Raw genomic sequence first — 18,130 nt, forward strand, 5'->3', positions numbered from 1 at the left:
CATAAATCACCCAGAGCCAATCACAGCCAAAAAGACAATGTCCCATAGAAATGCCATTTTACAATTAAGCAAGATCCCATTATCTGCACAAAAAGGAGTTTCTGATGCCGCCCTGCATCTCCTTGGGGCACTTGTTGCTAGGGAAATTCTCTGTTCTGTAGGCAAACTGCAGGGCTCTGAGCTTCACTCAGACTGAAGGAAGGAAACCCCAGTAGGCACAGAAAGGTGGAAGAACACGGGTGCAGGGTGGGCAGCCCCACCTTTCCAAAGGCTGCTCAGAGCAGGGACAGACAAACCAGCTCCGGCAGGCAGTGAGGAGCAGGAATGGGAGCATCCCAGCCTCGGAAAGGCTAGTCCTCAAGCGGGCTGGCACAGCCAGGGAACATCCCGATTTAGGGGGAAACCCAAAATCCCCAGAGGGAGCTGTGCCGAGCCCAGCACGGAGCCCAAGGCCATGATCCACCGGCAGGTACCAGCGGAGAAGCAGAAGGGGCACAGAGCAGGGGCCGAGTGTGCCCTGCACCCGCCGGCAGAGGACACTGCTCGACAGCACATTCCAGCTGGGAACAGCTCCGGAACACTCACTGGCTCCTTCCCGTCCATCGCCTCCATCCACAGCCTTCGGTTGGCTTCCGAGAGCGCCTGCAGCGTGATGGTCCCGGACCTGCGTGGAATTCCCCCAGGAACAGGCAGGGAAAGGAAGAAAAGTTGTTTTTAATAGACAGCAAAGAGGGATTAGCTCCAGGCCCGTGGGGTTTGGGGCCGCCTGAACGTGAAGCCTCTCACCTTTCATTGGTTTCAATGTCAAAACAAAACCTTTTGTCTATGGAGTCAGTCTTTCTCCTAACGCAGGATTTCAGGGTCAGGTCCAAGGTGCCCTAGGAGAGAACATGAAAGCCAAGGTGAGAGGACAGAAACACAGGAGAAGATTTCGGGTTCCCCAGCCCCCTGCAGCTCCAGCCCAGCACAGCACTGCCCACAGATGTCCTGAGAGTCTGATGGCACTAACAGGAGCACAGGGGGCCCTCCCTCCACCAACACAGGCAGGGATCAGAGGCTCTGTGCTCCAGGCTTCCTCTCCTCAGTCACAGAATTTTCTGGACTTCACAGCATTACCCCACACACCAGCACTGTGCCTCTGCAGCCCTGGAACGCTGCTCCAGCAAACCTGGTGAGGCAGTCCCTGGTGCCTGAGGCCAGAACCACGCTCCCCTCTGATCTGACACAGCTGGGTCCTAATTTTTATCGGGGCTGATCATCAGTACCAGTTACCCACAACACTGATGGTCATTGATGGCTTTACACAAACACCATGTGGCAAAGGGACATTTCCATCTAGAGCAGGTGTGCTCTGGAGAGGTGGCACTGGGAGCTCAGTCCTGGCTCTGGGTGTTCATGTCCCTGTGCTCTGCAGCACAGTCAATTCATAACGTGATTGTGAAGTTGTGTGGCCAGCTATGACCTGATGGTGCAGATTCCCAGACTGCCAGAATTTGGGAAAGGCACTAATTTACATGTTTCCAAGCCCTTACCTGCAGTAATTGGCCTTCTTAGACATGCTTATGGCATAGGTGACAACAAATCTCTCCAGACAATAGTTTGGACATTTCTTTGCCCAGGTCTCTGCCAAAGACTTGCAAAACATCTATTTTATTTTCCTGCTGCAGTGTGCAGAGCACTGCCAAGAACACACCATGAGCTCATGCACTGGAGCACACACCGGGCTGGAAAGGCCCTGGGGACCCGCTCCATGGCAGAGGAGGGTGGGGGATTCAGCTGGAGGCACTGGCTGTGCTCCATCCTCCCACCCCTTCCCTGTCACGAGGAGGCACTGGGGGAACTCCCAGACTTCGAGCACTTTGTGAAAAGCAGCAGTTCCCCAAATTACTGCCTTAGTGCAGTTTGAAGCTGAATTGCTGCCCTCCCCTCCTCTCCTAACACTGTCCCAGTCCCACAGAACCAGTGCCGAGAGCAGAAGGCAAACCACAGAGCAGTGCTGTGAGCACATGAGGAGGCAGGGAAATGCTGTGTTTGGAAGCACTAACTCCTGTAGCAACTTGAGTCATTCAAGCACTGCAGTGGCTGCCAGAGGGCTCGTGAAGCCCAGGCTGCAGCTCACAGCCCATGTGCATGGGGAAGGATCAACATCAGCTGGTCTAGAGAAGCACAAGCTTCACCCCAGACTGAACTCATGGGTCAGCACTGTCCAGCACCGCTCACGCCACACGGACCCATGTCCCGCTGCCAAACCCTGCTGGCCCTCAGCTCCAGGGACAGAGAGGGGCGAGACCTCTCCTCACAGAGGTGGCTCTTTCAGGCGACACCAAACTGCCCTGTGTGGACAAGGCAGGGAGGGGATGGAGCCTCCCCCTGCCCCGTGGCCAGGAGCCCATCCCCAGGCGCTGCCCTGGGCCCAGCCCACAGCCAGACACTGCTCCCACAGCAGGGCCAGCTGCTGCTCCTGCACGTGGCACCTGCACGGCTGGCATGGGGAGGGACACCACGGGCGAGTGCAAGGGGAGACCCATGGCTGGGCCAATGTTTGCAGACATCCAACTCACTTGCTTAGCTCCAGGCTTCTGGTCTATGGGTGTCATCCGTAAGGTTTTTGCCTCTTTTTCATACTGGCAGTAATACTTCACCCAGGAGATGCCCAGTGCCCCTGCAGAACACACGAGAGGCCGGAGTCAGGGACAGGACTGTACCTGGATGCAGCTGGCAAGGCATGGCTGGTGCTTCCCATGTCCTCCCTTCTCTGGGGATGGACACTGACAGCCCTGTGGGAACACCTCCCTCACAGGTGTCTCCACGGGCAAGAGCCTGGAGGAGCAGGAGAAGCAGGAGAAGAGGAGGAGCAGGAGGAAGAAGAGGAGAGGAGGGGAGGAGGAGCAGGATGAGAGGACTGCAGGGCAGCCACTGCCTCCAGTGCCCTCCCAACACGCTGCTGACTGAAAGGGCGTTTGTGGATCTCTGGGCACAAGCCAGGCTGGTTTGGCCAAGCCTAGCCAAGACCTCCACTGTCAGGATCCTACGTGTCCTGAATGCTTGTTCCACACACAACACTACTTTTTCATGTTCGTGAAAACTCAGTAATAAAGAAAACAGCAGCTTTAAAATACCCTGAAGTTCCTATCTCTATCACACTGGATTTATTGTCACTTTTCTCTGTTGTCTTACCTGAACCCCTTTATAGGAAATACTTCAACTGGTATTTTTTCTTGAATTTGCTTTTAAGTTGCAGTTGTCTGGAGGAACAACTCTTTATACTCAATTTATATGGAAACATAAACAGAGGTAGCAAATAGCCACTGGCCTGCAGGAACATGCCACAGGGTCTAAATTACTGCATGTGTTTTCTTCTAAAAGCAGGATGAACAGATATAAAAATACATGTATAGATAGATTTGTATATATCATTAAAAATTAACTGCTCACAAAGTTGTCTGTAGCCTCAGAGGCCACAGTTCTGCACAGATTCGTATCCCCTGAACATTCCTGCTGCATGGCCATGGAGAGCTGCAGCCAGGGTTTGGAAAAGGCTGAATTTGGTTTAATTTGACTCTGCTCAGAATCACAAGTTTTGCTCTCAGCAGCTTAACTCAGCACAGTTCCCACGTCAGCTGTGCTCAGCTGCCTGCAGAGGATGAGGCTGGGCACCAGACTTGTTCAGATAAAGCACAGCCCAGGCAGAGCTGTGCCAGAGCTCCAAAGTCATAAATCCCATCTCATTGGAGCGCAGGGCAATCAGCCCCGTGCTGACATGGCTCCTGTGACCCAGAGAAAGCTCTGTGCCACCACTGGCAGAGCTGCCAGCTGGAGCTGCCAGTGCTTCCCCAGGCAGTGCAGGCAGTGACACCTCAGGCACTGGCAGGATGTGCTGCCCTGTGCCCTGGCAGTGGTGTAACCCTGGACACCCTGTGTCTTGGCAGTGGTGTAACCCTGGACACCCTGTGTCTTGGCAGTGGTGACACGTGGTGCAGCAGGACTGGCCTGGGCTCAGGAGCCGAGTGCATCCCAGAGCAGGGCTATGTCAGGGCAGCCCAGGCCTGCACATTCCTAACACATCCAGGTGCATCCCAAAGCCATTACATTTCTCCTGAGTGTAGAGGTAGCCCTCGATGGTCGGCTGCCCAGGGAGCTTGCAGGTTAGAGGCGCTTCCTTCATCCTCTTCTTCAGGTCTTCCAGCTCCTCCCGTGTGCTGGAAAAGTGATTCCTTGTCTGGTAAGAGAAAACAAATAGAAATACATTTGAATATGAGCAAAGAGTGAGCTGAAAGTATTCCTGGATAAATCTGAGGTGCTCTGGCAGAAATTAATTGGTCCCCAAGATACAAAATTTGGAAGCCACTCCAGAAATCCTCATGGAAACTCTGGCTATGAGAAGCATTGGGCTCTTAGAGATAACTGAAGAGGCAAGGTTTGACACAAGGTTTGACACAAGGTGCATGGAGATGGTGCTGAGGAGGCACAGTTGGGAGGCCACTCGTTCCCTCAGTAAAAGAACCTCAGCACATTTCTGGGCTGGGTGGAGCAGAGGCAGCACCTGAGATTCTCCTGGCACCATTGTTCAGGTGACAGGTGTGTTCTCCCAAAGGTGTTGATTCCTCAAAGGCTCCTGCTACACTGCTTGGCAGGGGAGTCCTGTCAACACAGGGTGCAAAATCCAGGCATTTTGATGGAACACCACTTGGACCAATTAATGAGCTAGCAGCAAACCCAGCTTGGCTCAGCATTATGGCTGTTGTTCCATGGGAATGAGGGCCAGCAAGGAAAGACTGAGGATAAAGGAAACAGGACCCGGATATTTTACCCCATGAGCACACTTGGCCAGCAGAGGAGCTTACCAAAGCATGTAATAAGCCTGTAGTAAGCCAGTGCGATTAGGATCAAGGTTAGAGGCCTTTTCAGAGTACAATTTCGATCTCATTACACTGGAAGATAATCTCAGGTTTGTTTATGCACCAGGTTAAATGATGCGACTGCAACAGCCCCTCCCAGACAGAGAAAACACTCTCACAGACCTGCGGACTCTGCTGTGCAGGAGAGGGGAAAACACAATGAGCTGAGAAGGAAATAACTGTATCTGCAACCTCCCCCAGTGGAAACATGGCCAGGCTGCTCGGGTGGAAAGGCCTTGCCATCAGAGGCATGTAAATCCAAACGAGAACAGAAGTCAATGGAAAAGTCCTGCAGCTAGGCAGGGACTCACATTCTGCAGGCTGAGCTGGAGCTGCTGCTTGTAGGGGAGAAAATCCTGTGTCAGCTCCACTGTCAGATTGTTGTAAGTGAAGAGGCTGTGGAGAAACGCCAGCACCTGCAACAAGGGAAAGGGCAGACTGAACTTCTGTATTTCTAATTGGAGGAAGGATGGACAGACAGCCAGGTTTCAGAAATTACAATTCTTTTTTCCTTAAAGCTTTGGAGTGATGCCAGCCTCAGCATGACTTATCAAACACAGTGTCTCTAAAGCCCAGGCTACCACCCACACATCTGTCTGAATAAAACACTCCCTGAATAAAAGACCCTATGGGGAGACCCAGAGCAGATCTGGAGAGTGCTCATCCACAAAATCCACACGATCCCACCACACCTGGCACCTGGGCAGAGCCACCACCCAGGTCCCTGTACTCAGCCACAGGCTGGGAGCACTGCAGGCCAGGCTGTGACAGGTGAGCAGAGCAAGTAACACATCAGCACACCTGAGCACCAGCAAACGAGGCTGAGAGAAAAGGAAGCTCCTACCGGCTCCACAATACTGAATTTCTTGCTTTCTTGTACTTCCTGGATCTGGTAGACGTACTCGAGGGAGGACTCAAAGAAATTGTGTCTCTCTTTGTCCACCTGAAGGTCAGCCTGGAAGAAGGAGGGAGAGGTGGAAAAAGAAAATACATCACATGTAGTTTTACAATACTTGAGTCGCTTTTGTCTGTCAGCCCACAGGTAGCTTTGTCCTCACTAAAAACAGCCTGCCAGGTCTCCAGTCCAGGTTTGAACTGGGATATTGGATATTCTTCTCAGTTTGCCTATTTCTGCCTCCTTTTCATTCATGGATCCAGAACCTCACCCCACTCTGCAAGGACAAGGCCTTCCCAAAGTTCATTTGTTACTTTAGCACAAGCCCCTTCTCAACCCACAGCCCTGGGAGGACAAGATCACTGTCACCACCCTCTTGCCTGACTCCATCTGCAACCTGGAACCAGCAGTTCCAGAGCTGCAGCAGGGCAGGACCACGGGACACATCTCCTCTGCCTGTCCCCACAGCCACCCAAAAGCACCAGCAGTGAGACAACAGCAAAAGGAATAATAACGGGTTATTTCAGCCAGAGCAGTTCCCCAGGTGAAAGGGTGGCCAGTCCCCAGCTGTGCCAGTGCCCCTGGTCACTGTCCTACACCATGAGGGTGGCAATAAGGTGACAACCATAAAGCCACTCCCAGCACCCAACACACACGGAGAACTACGAGCTTGATTTCCCTGGCCTCACCCAGAGAATCCAGGCTTTCAGTAGATTTAACTGATTATCAACTTCAACAGATTACTGGAAGGAATAATTCCCCCCCAAAATTTTTTTTTTAAGATCTAGAGCAGCTGGTAGTGTTGCTTCTGGACCCAACTCTGGAGGAAACTCCATCCACACCTCCTGTAACTGGGATTCCTTCTTTTTGGAAGACAAGTGCAGGTGGCGATCCAGCATAGAGTAAAACTTCTCACCATCCTTCTCAAACTTTTTCTTTCTTTCCTGTAGGCGCAAGAGGTGAAACAGAACCAGTTACTGGCATTTTCCAGATAAGAACATGCATCAACACCAGATCCTTTATGCAACTCTGTATTACCATAGACAAATTCTGGTCAGCCCAGCCAGAACAGAAGGTCACTTCCCATTCATTCTGCCTTCACAGCCCGTTGCCTACCCTGGATGCAGTTACACCTCAGGACCCAGCTCTGGCAATACTCCGTGGCACAAGAAGTATTTGTCATGTCAGCATTGTGGCAAAAGCCCCCTGATGAGGTGTTGTTCCCCCTCTCAACCTCTTCAGTGTCCAGTAAACTTGAGACGTGCTCACACATCAAAACCCTGTTCACCATCTGCTGATGTGCTCAGCTCAGAAACAACAGGGCAAACACTGCAATGTCAGAAACACATCAGGGTCAAGGAAAGGTTTGTTAGAGTCTGGCAATTTTCTGTTCTCAAGCTTTTACTGTGTGTTTCTGAAGAGTAGCAAAAGGAAAGCAGAAGCCTGCAAGGGCGACACGTGGGCAGGAAGTCCTCATGTCCCTGCCAGCAGTGGTGCAAAGAGAGCACAGACCAACAAGAGCAACCAGAGACACTCGAGAAGGAAGCCCTGAGAGCAGGCAGGGAGCAGCAGGGCTGAGGACCAGGATGTTGGTTCCTGCCTTGTACTGACTGGGAAACCACAGAGGACTCAGAAATCAAGACACAACCATGAGTAGAGCCCAGACTGACAAATAGCCACATCAGACGGTAACTGATATTTTAGCAACTAAATTGCTAAAATCAGGGAATTCCAGCCTGGCAGCAGCCTCAGTGCCAGATTCAAGCAGCTGAGCACTGGTGTGTACATACTGCAGGTTATATACAGGATGTCCAGATCCTCTATCTGGCTTGGAAAGCTCAAGAAGGTAGAAGGCAGAATTAGGACACCCCAGCTTCCTGAGAATTAATGGTATCTTTCAACACCTACCTTCTGAAAGCCCTGAAATCCTGTTCTCTTGCCCCCACTCAGAAATCCATGGATATGCAAACACACACCAGTGCCACCACAAATCAGCAAGACTGGTGGCTACTAGGGATTTTCCTCATGCATTCAGTCTTGACTGCAGAGTTTGCAGCCTCCCCTGCCATGAAATTTTGCTTCCCCATTCCACTTGCATGGACTACTCCATTTGTCTGTTGGGATGTTCTACATGGCAGGATGCCTGGGGGCTCCCAAAACCCATGCCTGGGCTCAACACGGTTGGCTCCTACTAACAGTAACAAGTGTTCCTGCCAGCTGCCTTTCCGGGAAAAGGAATTCTCACCTCACAAGAGTCCTGACTTGGCTGTTGGGAAAGCACAATTACCATGGGGAAATGCAGAGACACCAATTTGACTACTGTTGCTTATATGTAACTGTCCAGAGCAGGGCAGGCTTAACCCAGCAAACCTTTTCACCCTAGCAATTACGACTGCTGCCCTGCAGCTCCTGGAATTACCAGAGCTCTGAAGGGAAGTGCATCTTCTGGAATCACCCCCTGCAATATTGGGTACTGTGACTCTGCATTAGCAACTTCACACCTCAGAACAGAGAGATCCACATCAAATCCAGAGGACCAGGGAGTCCTCCACGGGTGATTCCTAATTTAAGCAGCGCTGCAGCTGCGGGGGCGAGGCCAGGAAGGACTGTCAAAACAAACCACCACCCTCGTGACTACCCCATCAGCAAACCCAAACCCAGCGCAGTGAAAGTGTTTGCAGAGCTGCAGTTCCTGTGTCTGTGTGTAAGGTCACACTCCTGGGCTGTCTGGGCCATTAATGCCTGCCAATCATTCCCACTTTGACTAATTAGCATATAACTGAACAGCAGAAGGATGACCTACAAATGCCTCTGATTGCCAAGCCGAGGCTTCAACAGCTCCTTGGCTGCTGAACAGAGTGAGCCAAGACAAAAAACAACACAAAAACCCATCCAGACTGAAGCACAATCTGGAAACACGAGCATGAATTAGTTCCTCATGAATATTCAGCAAAGGGCAGCACCACCTTCTCATTAAGGTTTGCCAAGTCCAAGAGCCACCCGACTTCCATTTATTGCTCACCGGGAGGAGCAGATCCCACAGGAGTGCAGGCAGGAGGGTGCTCTGTGAAAGCTCCACACTTGGAGCTTTGGCAGGTGCTGCTTTAACCAGGAAGGAGCCCCCAGGAAAGCACTGGCTGCCTGGTCTGGCAGGTCATCCAGCTCCAGTAATGCCAGAACCCCTCGGTAGCCATCGGGTCCAGCTGACCAGGGGGGAAAAGGGGCCAAAGAACTTCCCAAAAGTTGCCCTTAATCATTAGATGCTAATTAGGATCCTCTGAAATTCCTGTCCTAGGAGAGGTGGAGTGAGTGGCAAACAGGGAGCCCGTCTCACAGGGCCACTTCTCTCCTTTGCCTGCCAGAAGGCCCCACCTCCACACGCACCTGAGGGGTTCAGCTGGAGGGTCAGTGGGTGCAGGATCATCACAACTCCTTTTTATAAGGCATCAGCAGTTAATACAAAAAAAGATAATTTCTAAAGAGTCAAGTTGAGGGGTGTAGAAAGAGCATTTCCATCAAACCCCACTCAGTTTATCCTGGTGTTTTTCCCTCACCCACTGGTTTCTCTCAAATGCTCCTTAGGCCTTGCTACCGCAGAGACTAAAGCAAATAGAAGTTACTGTCTTCCCTTTCTTTTAAAATTATAATTAGTGAAACTAATAATAGAATTAACTAAGTCCTTTTATGAATACATTATCTCCTATGGAAGAACTTTTGACAAACACTGCAGCTATTCAGCATCCCTGAGCACAGTGAACATTCCTCCCACCCTTACAGTGCATCCAAAACAGTTTTTCCCCTCTGACTTTTCGGTTTGCTTTGTGTTTCTGCTTTTGTGTTTGGGTCTTCTTTTTTTAAAAAAAAAAGCTGTCTCCTTCCAAGTGGAATTGGAACGAAACTTTTCCTATTCAAATCCTCCTCAACACAGTGAGTGCAGCCAGGCTCTTCCAAAAGTACTCCAGCCCCACAGAGTGGAGCTGAGTGCCAGGGCTGTGGGGAGGGAGGGACAGGCTCCCCGTGTGTGTTGGCTCTTTTCCACACTCACCCCCGCCATAAACCCCCTCCAGCTCCTCGGCTTTCAAGCAGAGGGAGGTGCCAGCACTGGGAAATGGGTCAGCTCAGAGGGTCCTGGATCCTCGCTTTGATCTGTGACGTCTGCACATATACACATCGATCAGCAAGTCACGGGCACAGCAGTGATCCCACGGGGCTGTGGCAGGGCAAGGTGGCTGGAGGGGGTCCCAGTGACAGCCCGGGGGCTGCCCTGTGTGGGAGCACACCCTCTGCCCAAGCAGATTCCATTTGCCCCAGGAGAGCGGGTGAATGCGGCCTCAGATGTGCTGGTCAGACCGACTGGCTGCACTCCAGCCAGAGGCATCACAAAGCCCCAATTCAAGGGCTCTTCCTATCTGGCTCCAGCAGCTCACACAGGGAACAGAAAACATTTCACAGAAGGTGACGCTGTCAAAATACGGAAATGAAGCAGAGGGCACAGATTCCCTGTGTCATGTCTCCAGCCTGTCCCACAGCCCAGCCCTGGCCTCTGCCCCTGGTGTGGATCAGGAAGGACTCTGGGGTGATGCCGGTGAGGGACCTGTGCTGACAGAGCCCCACTGTGAGGAGCCTTGCCTGTATTTCACACCTTCTGCTGTGGGATGGGGATGAATCAGAGGAGCTCTGCAGGCTGGCAGGTGAAGGAAGGCTCTGTGCCTGGAGCGATCCCTGAGGGTGCAGCCCACGGGCTCCGGGCCAGTGGATTGGCACAGGCTCCTCTCAGGGAATCACTGGGGGTGAGGGCAAGGGGCTGGAGTGGCTGAGGCTCCTTCCCAAACTCACAGTGCCTCCAGGCCGTGGGGCAGTGCTGGGAAGAGCAGAACCTCTCTGTGCATCCCTGTTGGTGGGGGCACGCCCAGATCACGGCGGGTGTGAGGTGCTGCCCTGTGAGCTCCTGAATGGAGCACTGGGGTGAGCCACGGCACAACCCTCTGCACACCTTGTATTCCTCACCAGAAACAAAACCCAAAGCCAAACCATGATGACCTCTGAGCCACTTGTAATGACTCCCTGCCCTCCACCACCTCTCCAACTGCTCTGAGCAGTGTCCTGCCACTGTCACCACACAACACATCCACCCGGAGGGCCCTGTCTGTCCACAGGGACCAAGGAAGGGCTGCAGGCTGCCAGGGGAATGCATGTCAGTGCTCAGGGCCCCCCACTGCCAGGGTACAGCACCAACCCTGCTGGGCACAGCCACTCTGGAGTGGGACACGGGATATGTGGCCCCTGGGTGGAGGCAGCTCAGCTCCTGGGGCACAGCGCACTCTGGGCTGTGGACAAAGGGATCCTTACACACCGTAAGGGCTCCCTGGGAAGGAAACAGTCTCAGGGACACAAGACCAAGGGCTGTGGCTGCGGTTCCTCAGAGGGTTACACACACCCAGTGTGCAGGGAATGGCAAAGGGTAGGAGGGTGATCGAGTACCTCTTCTCAAACCCTGTATTTATTAAAAGTCAAAGCCTCCAGATGGGCTGGGCTGAATCCAAGCCTCAAGTGTTCTCCAAAACATCTCCATTTCAGAGCTGGGTCAGAGCCAACCCCATTTCAAGCTGCTGCCGAGTAATGTGGAACCTGGATTTCTTGATAGCAGACAAGGGAAAAATTACCTTTTCTGCTCCACATGTGCAGAATTTGCTTTTTATAGTTTGTTTCTTTAAAAGTTTGGTCCAACTGAAAGACTCATTAGATGCTTTATGTAAATATTTCATAACAAATGCCCTATGACTATAATCAGGTTCTGCCTGTCGGCCTTTGCTTCTCTCCCCTCTTCCCTTCCTTCCTCCCTCCCTCCCTCCCTCCCCCTCTACCACACACTTCTCTGCAGAAAGTATTTTATTCTCAGTAGCACTGAGTGAACAAAGGGGAGAGGCAAGAAAGCAGCAAGGAGGATCTCCCGATCGAAACAAGCACTCCTTGCTCAGAATGGAGAGTTTGGGAATCAGGCCAGGAGAGAACCCAAAGAATTCAGAAAAGGTTTTGGAGCCTCTTATGATTGAAAAATCAGACTAAAAGTCACAGCACGAGCCCTTGTGCCAGCGGCTGAAAGCCAGCATTGAACAGGGAGTTTCTGAGAGCCTGAAGTCAGAATGTAGCACAGCAACTGTCTGCTTGTTCATAACAGGAGAAAAATCTGATTTCAGACACAGTAACAGAAAACAAATCTGTTTACATTGAAAAGAAAGAAACAAACAACCCTTACCTTGGTGAAGCCTATCTGCTCCTTCCGGAAGTTTTCCAAAGGTTTGATCAGCAAATCACTCGCATTCTGCACCTACAGTGCAAAGAAAAATCACTTTAATTGCAGGACATGGATCAGTTTTCTCCTAAACAGAGGCTCAACAGGGCTAGAAGCCAAGAACTCTCAGATTTTAATGTGTTTGACTGAAAACTTCTCTGTCTGTAGGTGAAGTCAACCCATCTGTGCCTGCTCTTCCCCATCAGTAATACCCAACAACCCCCAACCACAGCACAGGAGGCTTTGGAGACATCCCCCATCCTGATCTTACAACACTGCTCTCAAAAAATGATAGACTTCCCTTCTCCCAAGATCCAGCCAGATCCAGCTAGGGAAAAGGAAAAGCCTGCCTGTGACTCTTCCACTCCTGTCTCATGTCTGAGAGATGCTTTCCTGGGACATGCTCTGCACTCCCTTTCCATGAATCCACAGGAAACTCACTGGCTCCAGCTCCCCTGGCATTGGGATCAATTTTCCGTCTCTTCCCATCCCCACTTCTGTGACAGGCTCTGTCCCAAGGACCAGTGAAGGGAGAGGGGAAGAGAAGGGGACAGGACAACACTCTTCCACAGCCCTTCAGGGAATTTAAAGCTGATAAACACGGTGAGAGTGTGAAACCTCCCGAGGGGCTGCTGTAAACAACTGATCCTACAAGTGGAGGACAAAAATCCCCAACTTTGGAAAGCTGGACAGCACCCACGATACCTGAAACAATTCCTTCCACTGCTTCCCCCACTGCCAAAGAGCCACTGTAATTAATAATACAGAAGTATCTCACGCTTTCCTGGTTTCCTGCCGTTCCCTGCCTGCCCATGGACCCTCTGGCACAGCCGCCCCTGTGGCACTGGCCCAGCCTGGCACGAGCTCCCACAGCCGCACGAGGCAAAGGAACACAGAGCCAAGCAGCACATTCCTGGCATGCTGTAAGCTCTTCACCAAGCCTAACCTTCATATTTTTCCTGGAATTAGGAGTGAGATGGGAAGCCAGCACTTGCTCTGGAGGAGCTCTGGAGAGGCAGAGGGCACATGGCAGCGGGAGGCTGACGGCAGGGCATGGCCCTGCAGGAGCTGGGCTGGCACGGGCAGGGGATCATGGCACAGGGGCACTGCCTGCCTGCACCAAGCAAAACCAGAGCAAAACCACATCTTATTCTTTAATGCCTGGTTTCAGCACAGAACTAGCTGGTGAGGAGCTCAGACACACCTGGCCCTGCAGAGCCAGCCTGCTCCTGCTGCCGGGCCGGCGGCTCCGGGACTGCCTGCACACCGCAGGGGTTTGGGACACTGCCTGGGACACCTCAGCCCTCCCCACCCCCTGCCTCCCCTGTGCTCAGGGCACCATGGAGCAGACATGGTACAAAGCACAACATTCCCAGTGCTCCCAGCTTCCCTTCTGTGGGAAGCCTCACACTGAGGCACATGCTGCTCTGGCCACAATTTGGCTTTTAACCACGGTGGGAATGACAGAACCCAGTTTTGATCACCTTACCATCATGGACCTCTCCAGCTCTACCTCTTGCAGCAGCTCTGCAAACTCCTTAAAGGACTCAGCTGTAAGAAAAGAAGAGGCTGGTCAGGAGGGCTGGGACACGGCACCGGAGTGTGGGACACAATGGGGCTGTGCCCCCAGCACAGCCGGCTAAAGCCTTGCCAAAAACAGAGAAGAGGTGGCCCCTTTTGGCAGAAACTGGGTGAAGCAAAGCCACATGCAGGCTGGCCACAAGGAGTATTTATTTATGCACTGGAGAAGGGGGTCTCCTGGGCAGAGCAATGAGGGAGAGAAGGCCCTGGAAATGGAAAAGGATGTCAATTAGCTTTAATTAGGAAAGGTGGCAGGGAAGATGCAAACGTGGGGAAGGGGTAGCCACTGCCCCCAGGGCCAGCAGCAAGACAGGCTCTGCCATATAAGAGGCTATGGGCACGATGGGTCTGCCTCTCCCACCTGGACAGCCACTGGCAGCACCAGGATGGGCCTGGCACCTCTGGCCTGGGAAAAGTCGTAGGTGCTCACCAGGACAAGTGCGTAAAATGAAAACAGCCTGGAATGACAAAGGTCACATTTAGTGACACAAGGTCCGTGTACAGGAGGAAAGGCAACAGGTGTAGAAATGGTCATAGACACTGACACCACTCCCCAAAATGTTAAAAGTGAAACAAAAGGATCTCACTGATCAGCAGTTAGAGTCCAACTACAATATAAATAGCAAGAAAGCATTCCTTTAACAATCTGAAACTAGACTAATTTAGCCTGGGGAAAAAGAAGACTAGGTTGGAGCAACTGACTTTCCCCACACCAAGAGGGAACACGCAGCCCCTGTCCCTGCCACACCGAAGGAGAATTCAGGAAGGAGTTGAATTTGTCACAGGGGAAGAAACATCTCAGCAGCAGAGCACTGACAGTGCTGAGCTGAGTGGCTCTGCAAACTCCCAGCTCTCTGGGCTGCAAGGCAAGGCTGGGCCAACATCTGCCCATGCAAACAGTGTGGCTGTGTGCTGGATGCCCGAGGGAACAACCTGATTACCCCAGTACACCTGGGAACCACCTGGAGTTAGCTGGGAAAGCTTCCCACAGTTCCAGCGTGCTCAGCGCAGCGTGGGATGGGTCTGATGGGTCCCACACTCCCCCTTGGCCTGGTGTGTACGGCACAGAATGGCTCTGTCAAACCCCCAGAGCTCTGTGCCTGCAGGTCACACCCTCCCTCCCTGTGGCTGGGCCGGGCAGGCAGCACACGAGAGAGCACATCAGGTGTATGGTGAGGCATGGACAGGAACAGCTCATCCCATAGCTCAGGGGAGAGGGTGCTCCTCTGCTCTCTGTGCAGGCTGAGGGCCCCCTCCCCTCGTTCACAAGTGGCACCTTCAAAGAGGTACCTGTCCTGCTAAAATCCAGCGTGAGAGGATTCGCTCTGCAGCTGCTGAGACAGACACAACAGGGAACAACCGCAGCCTCGTGACACGGGCCCTCAGCCGGCAGCAGCACAACAGACCTTCTTGATGAGTCAGGAACTTCTGAGCTCTCCTCCAGCGAGGGCTCCAGCAATGCAACAGCCGCTGGCTCATCGTGCTCACCCCCAGGGCCACGCGTGGCTGTCACTGCGGCTGCCCAGGGCCACGGGAAACCCGGAGCGCACGGACACCGGCGGCCTGAGCCAGGAAAGGAATTATCACAGGGAAAAAGAGAATACAGCCCTGAACTTGCAGGGAATATGTCAGTACCTAAAACATTCCCTAGCTGGTTTTTCCCCTTTGCTCCACAGGAAGAGCCCAGGAACATGTTTCCTGGCTGCAGTCACAGAGCAGCCCACTGAGTTTGTCCCTGCACCACACACACAAGGCTCAGATGCTGCTGCCAGTCCAGCAGTGCCCGGGAGCACTGGGATAGATCTGTGCTACTGGCCTGGGTCAGCACTTTCCAGCCCCTGCAGCACAGCCACCACCTGCCCAGCCATACCTGAGAACCAACACCTGGGAATGCTGGAGTGAGCCAGCTGGGCAGCCAGAAGTACTGCAAGAACGTCCTTACTGCCAGAGGATTCCAGGCTCCCATGCCTGGGAGGGAGGAGCATGCCATCCCATTTCACTGCTCCCTTCATCTCTGAAGGAGCTGCTGGTTTGGGTCCCATGTGGTGACAGTGGAGGGACCACAGGAGGGACCACGGGAGTGACAGTGGAGGGACAACAGAGGGGACTGCAGAGGGGACCACAGGGAGGCTGCAGCCCTGGGGTAATGTGGGTGTGTCTGTAACCATTGACATCCCCAGGGGAAAGTGCTGCTTGTGACAGACAACACCAAAGACAGACAAAATCAACCCAGATTCCTGACAGCCACCCAGCCGGGCGTCCGGCTGCTCTCTGCCCACACAACGAGAGCAGCACGTCTTTAGCTCTATTTATTTGCAACCCAAACACGTTCCCTGCAGCTTGTAAGAAGTGCCTGTCAGTGTTTTGCTTCATTCCCATATCCTGCACATCAAATGAGCTCTGTGCTCCCACGCAGATCCCTGGCACCCTTGCAGGAGATGGAAGCTGCTACAGAGACGTCAACGCCCTGCTGCTGTGTCAGGAATAAGGGAGCCTCAGCCCCAGCAGGCACAGCAGGCCCTGGGTGGGAGGAGGAACACAGCCCAGGCTTCTTCCTGGGGAAACCAGGGACCTCTTCTTGAAAAGGCAAAAATACTCCCCAGCAAAACTGAAGGGAAATGTGCCTCTTTTCACCTGGAGGGTTTTATATCTGCTATAATCTCTCCTTCTCTCATCCGCCCACGATCCCTCCCTTCAACCTCTGCCATTCCCAGCAGTCTCGCTTGGCTGTCGGAGCTTTGCCCCTTCCAGCTAAGAGGAGAGACACTCCTTTCCTTGGGAGGCTGTTTGCCTCAGACCTCTCTGCTCCCAGGAGAGGCATTTACACAGCAGTGTTCTCCCCTCCCTGACTCAGATGTGTTTGGAAACTCAGCACCTCTGCTGCCATTAGATTTGGAGGCTGACTCATTTCCAGCATGTTTCACCTAGAGACTTTCCATAAAGGAAACCAGCCTCAGAGGGGCAGGCTGCAATCTGCTTCACATGGCTTTAAATACAACAGCCCAAGGAACAGGCTCCACTTCCTTCCCCTTCCGATGGCGTCCCAGAGATCTGAAACCTGACATCAGCCATGTCCCCCTGCAGCTGCTCTTCAACCACCGCCTGACTAAAGCTGCTTTTCTTTGTTCTTTTCCCCTTTGTGCAGCCCCAGAGCAGCCTGGCAAGACACTGTGCCCCACCTGGTGAATGCCCCGTGCCTCAGCCTACTGACTGCCCTGTGCCCCCCATGGGCAGCCCCAGCCCCTCAGCCCAGGCAGGTGCCCCAAGGGCTTTGTCTGACGGGGCAGGGTCAGACCCTTGGGGGCTGGAGGATCCCCTGTCGTCCTCTCTGCAGCCTGCCACCCCTGCAGCACCCACCCACCCCCTGCCACCCCTGCAGCACCCACCCACCCCCTGCCACCCCTGCAGCACCCACCCACCCCCTAAGCCAAGAGCAGATGGATGTGAAACATGGGTTTGGGGCATTGGGGCACCTCAGCTCAGCTCCCAGGGCAGTGGCCGCTGTGTGACCCACAGAGCTGTGCTGGGGGAGGGCAGGGATGGAACAGGGCTCCAGGATCACTAATCCCCAAACAGATGTGCGGGGAGCAGCAGCCCCACACTCCTGCCACACGCTGCCCTGCCCAAGGCACAGACTGGCCATTGTTTTCCCTATGAGACACATCCAACCATCCTTTTTCCCAGCAGTCTGCGGCCCAGTCCCTTTGCAATGTGGGGCAGGTTGTGCAGTGGAGTGAAGGCAGCTTTGGGAGCAGCACCCACTGGGCTCCACTGGTGGCACTGGGAAGTGGAGCTGGCTGGGAGGCCAGCACCACATTGCCTCCTCCCCAGCACATGGCAGCATGGAGCAGGCCTGGAGCCACGGAAAACCTCCACATATTATCCGCCGAATTGGGAATGTGAAACTCGACCCGTGACTGTTCAACTTCATAAAATAGGCTATGGAAGAGCTGCCTGGAACCCGGCTCCTGAGGCTGCTTAAAAACCATCAGGCAGGCTAATTTGTAGAGAGGGAGACTGTTCCAGTTACTGAAAATCAGCATCAAAAAAGCGGAGAACTCACCAATATTAATCTCATCATCTGTTAGTGTGTCACCAATGAAGTCGAACTGGAAGGATTGCAGGGTCTGGGAGAACTTCTGCACCGCTGAGGAGTACCCTGGAAAAGGACAGAGCAATCAGCTGTGGGTTTCTGCAACAGTTCTACAGAGGCTGCAAGTCTGTAACCATAGTGAGGTGGTTAGGAAAATCCAAAGGCATCAGGAGTTTCATCGCTGCAGCAAATGTTGCTGCATTAATAATCCTCAGAGGCTGCAGACAGAGCACTGGGTTTGGGGTTTTTTTCTCTTTGAAAAAGCTTCTGCAGCATTAATGGATGCACTGCATGGTACAACTACTGTCCTGCCATGTACAGGAAGGGACACTGACACACTTCCCTGCAGGAAAACATGCAGGAGATACTCC

General features: G+C 53.1%; 1 protein-coding gene across 4 annotated transcripts in view; it reads right to left on the reverse strand.

The window, feature by feature from the left end:
* Nucleotides 1-18,130, reverse strand: part of OPHN1 (oligophrenin 1) — a 51,779-nt gene that overhangs the window by 17,454 nt on the left and 16,195 nt on the right. For 2 of the 4 annotated variants that reach the window (XM_064669521.1, XM_064669522.1), the window contains exons 2-11: nt 17,730-17,825; nt 13,575-13,636; nt 12,050-12,121; nt 6,636-6,737; nt 5,743-5,853; nt 5,210-5,314; nt 4,090-4,219; nt 2,562-2,662; nt 787-878; nt 586-664 (exon numbers count right to left, since the gene is read on the reverse strand). In XM_064669521.1, coding sequence (XP_064525591.1) covers nt 586-664; nt 787-878; nt 2,562-2,662; nt 4,090-4,219; nt 5,210-5,314; nt 5,743-5,853; nt 6,636-6,737; nt 12,050-12,121; nt 13,575-13,636; nt 17,730-17,825 — 950 coding nt within the window. Of the gene's footprint in view, nt 1-585; nt 665-786; nt 879-2,561; nt 2,663-4,089; nt 4,220-5,209; nt 5,315-5,742; nt 5,854-6,635; nt 6,738-12,049; nt 12,122-13,031; nt 13,132-13,574; nt 13,637-15,072; nt 15,230-17,729; nt 17,826-18,130 lie in introns of those variants that run through there. The other 2 variants (XM_064669523.1, XM_064669524.1) reach the window with 2 other exon arrangements.

This window comes from Pseudopipra pipra, chromosome 13 (assembly GCF_036250125.1).
Source record: "Pseudopipra pipra isolate bDixPip1 chromosome 13, bDixPip1.hap1, whole genome shotgun sequence".
In the NCBI taxonomy this organism is placed as follows: domain Eukaryota; kingdom Metazoa; phylum Chordata; class Aves; order Passeriformes; family Pipridae; genus Pseudopipra; species Pseudopipra pipra.